At 43.4% G+C, this 9,191-nt stretch overlaps 1 protein-coding gene across 1 annotated transcript in view; it reads left to right on the top strand.

Moving 5' to 3' along the window:
* Positions 1-9,191, top strand: part of VAPA (VAMP (vesicle-associated membrane protein)-associated protein A, 33kDa) — a 17,611-nt gene that overhangs the window by 7,061 nt on the left and 1,359 nt on the right. The window contains exons 5-6 of the mRNA XM_010859115.1: positions 5,177-5,311; positions 9,096-9,191. Coding sequence (XP_010857417.1) covers positions 5,177-5,311; positions 9,096-9,191 — 231 coding nt within the window. The remainder of the gene's footprint in view (positions 1-5,176; positions 5,312-9,095) is intronic.

Here is a 9,191-nt window from a genome sequence, read left to right as displayed (position 1 = left end):
AACTCTTAGGATCTGCTCTCTTAAAAGGTGTTGAGTGTACCACACAGTGGTGTTAACTGTAGTCACCATGCTATATGTTACATCCCCAGTTCTTGTTTATCTGGGGGTGTGTATCTTCTGACCACCTTTATCCAGTTGCTCCTCCCCATACCCGACTCTTATAGCCACAGACCTAATCTGTTTCTGAGAGTTTGGGACTTTGTTGTTGTTTTAAGATTCCATGTGTAAGTGAGCTCATCATACAGTATTTGTCTTTCTCTCACTTCACTTAGTATAATGCCCCTAAGGTTCATCCATGTTGTCACAAATGGCAGGGTTTCCTTTTTAATGGCTGGATAATATTCCATTGTATACACGCATTCCAGTCCGTGCGTATACACCACAGCTGATTCATCCATTCTCTTGATGGGCACTTAGGTTGCCCCCTGTCTTGTCTGTCGTAGATGCTGCTGCTGTGTGAACATGGAGCTGCAGGTATCTCTTCCACACAGGCTGTCCTTCCCTTCAGATGTGTTCCAGGAGGCAGCGTTCATTGGAATAGGGCTGACTTATTTTAAAAACACATTTGGGTATTTTCTCACTTTTATGAGCTTTATGATTTTTACAGTTGTTTAATAAGCACAGAGCTGTCTTTCAACTGGGCTTCTCTTATGCTCTGGATTGGAGAGCATTTGAGATTATAATCTGAAAAGGGCCGGGACCCAGGTAGTATTGGAAACCAAACCAGAGATTGAGGGAAATGACATGACTCTGATAGATGGGCCCGGCCATCTTCCACCTTAAACAGGGAAGGAAGTAGCAGGGGCACCAGACAGAGGTGTAGCCCAGATTATCCAGCTAGAGTGGCTTTGGGTCTGCTAAAGGCTTGAACAGATACTGCGTGGTGAGCTCAGAACCCCGCACCATGGAGCTAAAGCCAAAGTAGTTTGGTCCTAAAAGTTTTCCAGAGCAGGTTGTTAGTAACCTGGAGTGTGTTCAGCAATTTCAAAGTTCGCCAGAGAGTGGCTGATCCTGAGCTTGATATACTGGCTGTAGAAGGATGTTCACTTATTGAACTACTTGGACTTGCAGTATAGTTTTTACTGACCAATTAAATTATAGGGGATACTTGCTAAAGGTAATGAGTTTTTAAAAGCAATTGACTATGAAACCTTTAAATACCTAGAAAAATGAACAGTAAGTTAACCTCTGTGAACCAGCTTGATTTTCTCTCATCTCCATCACTTCCCATCTCACATACTGTGTGAAGTCACATCTCAGACATAATTAATGAATTAATTTCAATCCGTTATTATTTCCGTATATATTGTTCAAAGCGAAGGGTATTAAGAAGAGTAGAAGAGTGAAGCCACCACTGTCGTTAGTCTTTGAAAGTTTAATGCATCATTAACATCACACTGCCAGGCAGAGTCACAAGTGTCATCTGGACGTTTGTAGTTTGTTGGATTTGAAATCAAACATACTGCTCTTGGATGATATGTTTCTTAAGACTCTTAAACTGTATATTCCCTTGTTTTCCTCTTGAACATTGTTTATTGAATCAGGTTTGTCCTATAGAGTTGCCTGTAGCCTGGCTTTTGTTGGTTGCATCCTTCAGATGTCATCTAACTTTTCTGCTGTTTTTGGTATTTCCCGTAATCGAATCTAGAGACTGGATTAAATTGAGGCTTATTTTTTGCTGGTGAGGGAGAGGGCAGGACTGCTGTATAGATGATTATCTGTTCTTTCAGGGAGGCACATAGTGTCTTTTTTGTTTTGAAGCTAGCAGCTGTTGGTGTGTAGACAGTGGTTCCCAGCCAGGGGACATTTGTCCATGTCTGGAGGCATTTTTGGTTGTCACAGCCATTGGGGTGGCGGGGGAGGGGGGTGTCTACAGACAGCTAGTGGGTAGAGGCCAGGAACACACTCACAGGACCTTTCCCAGAGCAAAGATTCTCTAGCCCTAAATGTCAGTAGAGTTGAAAGTGAGAAGACGTGGTTTAGGTCCATTAATTCACTGAAGGTTGGGTAGTGGTGGTTCTGTCACTCCTGCCTCATTGTGTTAGAAGTACGTGGCGCTCATCTGATGCTTGCTGGTACAGTCAGGGGCGGAGTTCTCAGTCTTTCTCTTAGGTTAGAGGCCTCCACTCACTGTGTCCTTCTGACGATATGTTCCATTAGCTTTGCCACCTCCTTCCTTTTCTCCTCTTTGCTGTGTTCTGTGGACTCTCAGACTTAAACTCATTTGTGTTTCAGCCCCTTAGAGTTTCCATGTTGGTACCAGGTGTTCTGTAAAATACTCGTTTGGAAACTGTTCCTGCTTAAACTCATTCTTGTGGTGCTGCTAACCTGCAGGTTCTATAAGAAACCCCTGTGACACAGGGATCACTGAAGTGGGTGCAGCCTGCCCCAGACCTGCCATCTGAATTGTTGATTAGTGACTTCCTGTTGAGGTGTCAGCTTTCCCTTGTGTCAAAATCTTTATAGAAAATGTGAAGCGTCAAAGTAACCAAACCTGGAATGTTTATAATATAAAAAATACAAAGTTTTTGTGTGTTTGTTATAATGGTTAAGGATGAAACCTTATATATATGTATGGATACACACACCTGTGTGTAAAAGTACATTTGAAACACCTCTTTTCTAATGCTTTATTCATCTACTGATGAGACCCTGTTGGTAAGACCCTAATGGAATCTTGCCACTCCAGTTCAGTGTTAACTACAGACGATGTTAATGAAACTGCTCTAAGATCATAGTGTCTTTGACATACTACTTTCTTTCTAACAGCCATAGGTACAGTTATGAAATTACTTCATACCCCATTTCTGTATATGTATCTTCACTTTAGTAAGAACTTTGTTTATTAGGGAATTAGGGCATCATTGAGTCGTGGTTTGCATAGATAAAGTTTGTCAGTTTACTACAGATAAATTGGTTAGGTGCCATATGAAGCTGAATGCTGTCTACACAAATTGATTAAGGAGGACACTCCCTTATTCAAGGAAAACACACTTGAAAACAGTAGCATGTATTTTTAGAAGTAAAGTACGAAACATTTTTTAGTATGTAGTACGATTATTGTGTAGTAAATTCCAATGGTGACATGGTTTCACCTCTTATTTAGTTTGTTCGTTTATATGTTTTTAAAAGTGTGTTAATTTCCACAAAATTCAATTTAGTCTTGACCAGGTTGCTGGTGACAGCCTGTGGTTTAATACACAACTCTGTCCAGATGGCACTCGCCTTGTGTTCAGCGCTTAGAGTGTGGACCTGAAGAGAAGCCCATGCCAGTTAGCGGCCCCTTCCACATTCACTCTGAAGAGTTGCCCATCTGAATTTAGGACCTTTAGTAATCCATTTAGAAAGCTTTAGTTAGTATCCAAAGCTGATAGATGGTGCGGTAGCTATCATAGTTGTTATACTTTGTTCTCAGAGTTGGTGTAGGCAGCAAGTCTCAGCGTTGTGATGTTGACTCAGTGTGTCTTAACGTTTGGTACCCCATCCCCTTTCACCCCTGCCCGCAGCCCCTCACCCACCTCCCTGAGCCACCCCAAAGAAGTAGACAGTCAGTTAAGCACATGAGGTACGGCACGCTGTGTGAGGATCCGTGTCTCTTCAGGTGTGCTGTTAGTTCTTGGCGTTTGCTGTTCCTAAAGGCAGTTGGAAAAGAGTATGTTATTATGTTGTTGATTTCCTTAGGGTTTTTAGAGCCTTGATGCCAAATATATAACTAAGAAAATGAAGGTTTTGGTTATCTTGTAGGAAGGGTGCTAGTATAGTGGTTGAGTCCATGTATTTTTTTGTCTATTGTTTAGGGAGGTCATTTTTGTGATGAAACAGTCATAATGTATTTGAACCATCATTAGAATATGGGCTTCTTTTTGGGAAATAGGTCTCTGATTTGGATCGTACCTAGAATGGTCTAGGAGTCCAAGAAACCTTTCATTTTAGAATGAAAAGAGGTCCTGTTACTAACACTTCCTGGCCAGTTCTGCTTTTAGGCACTGAGACTTGTGGCCCCCAGTCCTCAGGGTCCTGAGCACGTTGGTGGTGCGTTTTAGTAAGTTCATGGCAAGCGCAGTTGTCTGAGTTATTAACGCTTGTTAGTTATGATTATCTCTGTATTGTGAAATCTGATGTCCAGTTACTGTTCATGGTTTTAAATTAACTTGTTAGTAATGATATTTGATCACTTAATTCTGTTGAAATAAAATTTTTTTTTTTAGGCCACCAACTTGACTTGACATTTTCCAAATTTTAAAAAAGTATTACATTTCATTTATAAGCCCTCCATTTAACATCTGTTAATGACATTTGCTTTATGATACAATGTTATTTTCAAGGAAAAAATACTTATCATAATGAAGACTGAAGGGCAGTCAAGAAAGGGAACCTCAGGGGTCCTGTGTATAAAGATTTTTTATGATTAAGTGTGCATTATTTTCTGTTGAGATAAAGAACAGATTGGCGACAGTGCATTATCAAGTAAGATGGAGAGGTCTTATCATAGTTATGTATAGTGACCTGGATATCAGTAAGTATTATTTGAGTCTGCTACAGCCTTTTTGTATGGTATTATCTTTAAGTGTGTTAAAGGAATTTGAGAAGATAGAGAACTATGGAGATACAATGGTGTGCTAGAATGCTCTGTGTGTGTTTGTGTTTTGATCCTGGGAGGCAGGTAGGGGTGTGTGCACGCGCATGTTTGTGTTTGTGGGAGGGGTGTCTGTGCTGAAAACAGAAGTGTATAAATATATTGTAATTTTTGAACCCTTGGAAAAATTTATTTAATTTAAACATTATTCAAGTTGAGTGTTTTCAAAGGTAAGAAAACTGAAGTGCTTGTTCTTCAGGTATTGACAAGTATTCATTAGTAACAAAAATTGGAAGCCACGCAGGTAGAAGGTCCTCATTCTAGGACAACATGAGGCTGGCCTAAGGTTAATAAGGTTTATGCATTTAGTTTAGTGAACGTAATGCAAGTTGATTGTAGCTAATTCATAGAAAAACTTCAAAAAGGTACTTTTTCTTTAACATAACTATTATTTATTACTATTTCTTATGTTTGACACGTCTTTATAGAATAAGTTGAATGTTGAGAGCCTAATGATCTCTGTGTTAGTCATCCCCAGTCCCTCGCAGGAGTGGTCAGAGCTCGGTGTGAATCTGAGACTGTGTTTCCCCTGCACCTCAGGGTCACGCTCCTCCAGGGCCCGCCGTGGCCGTCGCTCCGCTGAGCAGCATCAACAGCACAGGCACAGCACCTACCACTTATAGTGCGAAGAATGAGCCCAGGGCCTTCAGTGTGTTCAAACAGGAGAAGCAGAAGGTTTGTTTCAGGGAGCTGACAGATAGACGAGTCTGCCAGTGTCACTGATCACGGTGACGTAGTCACTGAGCACGTGCGAGGTATTTATTGTGAGTGTTTTATGTGCAGTAACTAGAACTGAAAATTTCAGCTATGTTTAAAATGACAGCAGAACCACAGTCACTTAAAAACTACGCATACAAATTCTTCTCTTTTAACATCCCAGTCGTGAGCAGAACAGTGTAAATGGGAGCATTATTATGAAGTGGGCATGCTTTTTCACTGTCGCTGAGGTTTGGGGAGCATCTTCTGGGAAAAATCTGATGGGGGCAGCAGGTGTCAGTCAAGGGGGAGGAGCTGGTGGATGTCACTCTCCAGGCAGGTGTTTTATGTTTATACATAAGAAAGATCAGTGAGATTTCTGCCTCACATCTGTCCCATGCAGCTGACGGTCACTGCCTTTAACTGTTGGTGCCCCCGGGGGAGAATGGTGGCAGGAGCCCTACAGATCTGAGGTCACATTTGAGTTTATTAGTGTCTCTGTGTGTGCGCCTTTGTGTATGCTTGTGTGCACCTAACATCCAGTTGAGTACGACACTGGCACACCTGTCGACCTTGACCTCCTGGGGGTGTCCCTGGTGCCGTAGGCTGCCTCTCTCTCGCATTTCCTGCTTCTGGGGAGCTCTGGCTTTCAGAGAACACGTACACTAAGGCTTCAAAACCTACTCCTTTCTCTAAAGGCCTAATACTTTCTAACAGTTTTGTGATTTTAGTTTAGACTGCAGATGTATTGATATTTTGGTAACTTTATATTCAACACTGCCTCCTCTCAGCTGAGGTCTTATTTGAGCCTCCTGCAGTTTCCTGCTGCAGCTCTGGGCTTTGCTCTTTACCCCCTGTACATGCCCTGGACCCCTCACTCCCCCAGGAGCCACGAGTGTTGCCCCGGTGTGCGTTCTTTCCCTCCTCTGTCCATCCCAGGGCTTCAGTGCAGAAACCATATTTGCCTTTTATCGCACCTTTCCTTTTCTGGCAGCCCCTAAGCCCTCACTTTTTCTAATTATCCCTAAAGGGAATAATTCAGAGTATTATTGGAACTGAGATTCTAAAGGAGGCTTTCTAAAAAGTACAGCGGTAAATTCATCTCCTAGGTGGAGGGGCTTACTGCTGATAGGCTGAGTCATGTGAAACAGGGCAGCATGCTCTTCGTGGTACCATGGCCTTGACTGCTGAGTCTCTTCCGAGTTGCAGTGTTAGATGTGCGCAGCGTCACTGCTCCTTGGCTGCTTGGCGTCACAGCTTGTTGAATGCCTCCAGTTGGTGTCCAGACGGGTTCAGAAGAACCCATCTCCTCTTTGGGGGAGCGTCTGAAGCAACTCTGGAGGAGGGACCATGCAGTGGAGCCTGTAGTTAGGTCCCAGCAGCCTTGGTGTCTCCAGCCTGTCCCACACCAGTGACGCCCCCCACTCAACCCTTCTTTAGCCACCCCGAGTTAGCTTCTGTATGCTTCCATTGTAAAGTAGTTAATCAGTAAATTGGATTTCCTTTCCCCTGCTGTGTGTGCTGACTGGTTTGTAGGGACCTGAATCTTGTGATCACAGGGTGTGTGTGCACGTACTCAGTGTGACTATCTCATGACCTGTTGGGCTCACTTCTGACAAGTGTTTAGGCTTCACTATTATCCCATGCGTTCTACTCTTTAACATGTATGCACCACAGATTGGTCATGACATTTCTTTTCCTTTTCCTTATAAAGGCAATATAACTACATTAAGGAAAATTTTCAATTAAAAGATCTCATTCTGTCACTGTGAGATGCTGTCAGTTGAGGTGGTATTTAAAATCCCAGAGTGGGAGCTTCCCATCAGATGTTAATAAGAGTGAAATGTTTAAGTAACTTTGGTAAGGCACAGAATAGTATTTAGTGACATCATGTCATTTAGAATGACACTTAAAAGATGTACGTATAAATGAATAAAGAAAGATTTAAAAGTTAAATGTATGCTGAGTTTATAAAACATGCATATGAAAGAATATTGGAAGATAATACAGGAATAATAGTTATGTTGAATTGATGAGAGAATGGGAGGTAATTTCCTCTCTTATATTCTCAATTTTCTAGAATTTCAAAAATTTGTTCAAAAATAAAAAGCCATTTGGGAAGAATTTGATGAGTCCTCATTCTAATTTTGTCTTTGCTTGGTTGACCTTTTGTATCTCCTGTTAATTTCTTAGTTTTCTGGCATGAGGGTGATACTCTTTCCCCGAGTTGTGGTATTGTGGACCGTTGGTCTTCATGGAGGAAGGAAGGCCGTGTGCCATCCTGGTTCCCAGTCGCTGGGCTGCTTTCAGGTGGAAAGTGAGAAGTCTTGGGAAGCCATTTTGAAGTGAACTCTAGTGACTATGAAGGAAAGGAAGAGAGAAGCTATTGGTGGAGGGTACCATCGTCTGAAACGGGATTTTTAGCAGACCTGAGGGGCTTGGCTGGAAAGGGAGAGAGGGAGGAGGAGGCTCGCACAGAAGCAGAGAGGATCATGAAGCAAGCTTCTTGTACCCGGCCCGGCGGGGATGCTTCGGAGAGAGAGGGGGATCTGAGTGTTGACTGGGACCTCAGTATAATCAGTGGTGTTCATTTTTACATGGATCTAGACATAGCAATCAGAGCACAACCCCTTCATAGGAAGTATGTCTTGTCCCCACTTGTACTCAGTGTGAATTCCAGAACTGGGATGCTGTGGCAGGTGTTGACTGTAATTAAATCCTCTGGTGAGTACTGTGGAACCTGCCGTAAAGTTGACTTTGAAAATGTTTTTGGTAGAATTTTATATCTGAATAAAGCAGTTTATATCTTGCTATCTGAAAAGTTAAATTTTTAGCAAGTAAAATTTTAATTGAAGACAAGACTTGCTGTGCTAGTCCTGTTGGGGTGCTTGAAGGTGGAGAGGAGGTTCAGGTGGACAGGTGTCCAGTTGAGGCTCAGGGCACCTGGGGGCCCGCCGGGTCACATGGGTCAGTGCTGGCCTGACTTAAGACGCGGGGGTTGTAATTTAGAGTGCCAGAGCACCACTTTGGCCCTGTACTGAATCTGATGACTTACAGCAGGGAGTGTTACTTCATAAACGTGGGGGCCACTCATGTTTGAGCGCAGTTGTCAGGCGGACTCTCCCTGCCTGCTTTTTCCCCATGACACGTGTTTGTGCTCATTATCTCCCCTTCAGGCTCCAGGTCCTCCAGTGACTTTTTTCTGTGAACAGAACTTGGGTTTTCTCTCACGCATTTCTCTTAGGTGGTCTGATTTCATTTGAGTGGTTGCGACTGCATCCCCCTGCCCTCCGGCACCTCAGTTGGGCTGCAGAATCAGCACTGACCGTGAACTTTGTGTGTGGATCCGGGCAGGCATCCCTCAGTGTCCTTGTTGAGTGACCACTGGCTGGGGTGCTGGGTTTAGGGGTGAACGCACAGACGAGTGACTCTTGCTCTCCCAGACTTTGAGGTGTGGTAGGAAAGAATCTTGGAGGACGATGTGAGCTGCATGCTCGCTGCTCTGGGGTGGGAGGTGGGTGCAGAGCAGGGAGCCACGTGCTCGGACCTTGGTGACCACTCGTGCTCACTGTTGTCCTGTAGAACTGGTCACAGGGGACCAGATGTTGGACATTTTAAAACCGTTAATAATGAAATTGAAACCTGTCAGAACTTGCTGTGTAAATAATTTCTTGGACAAGGATGTGGAGTTTAAGTTTTGTTTAAAACCAGTAAGGAGAGTTGTCAGTTGATAAACTCCCCGCCTGCTATCTTTGTGATGCAGAACGACATGGAACCCAGCAAAGCCGTTCCCCTGAACGCTGCGAAGCAGGACGGGCCCGTGCCAAAGCCGCACAGCGTTTCCCTCAGTGACACCGAG

Source organism: Bison bison, unplaced genomic scaffold (assembly GCF_000754665.1).
Source record: "Bison bison bison isolate TAMUID 2011002044 unplaced genomic scaffold, Bison_UMD1.0 scf7180017864453, whole genome shotgun sequence".
Lineage (NCBI taxonomy): Eukaryota > Metazoa > Chordata > Mammalia > Artiodactyla > Bovidae > Bison > Bison bison.
The sequence above is the reverse complement of the archived record's forward strand: the minus strand, read 5'-3'. Positions and strand labels throughout refer to the sequence as shown.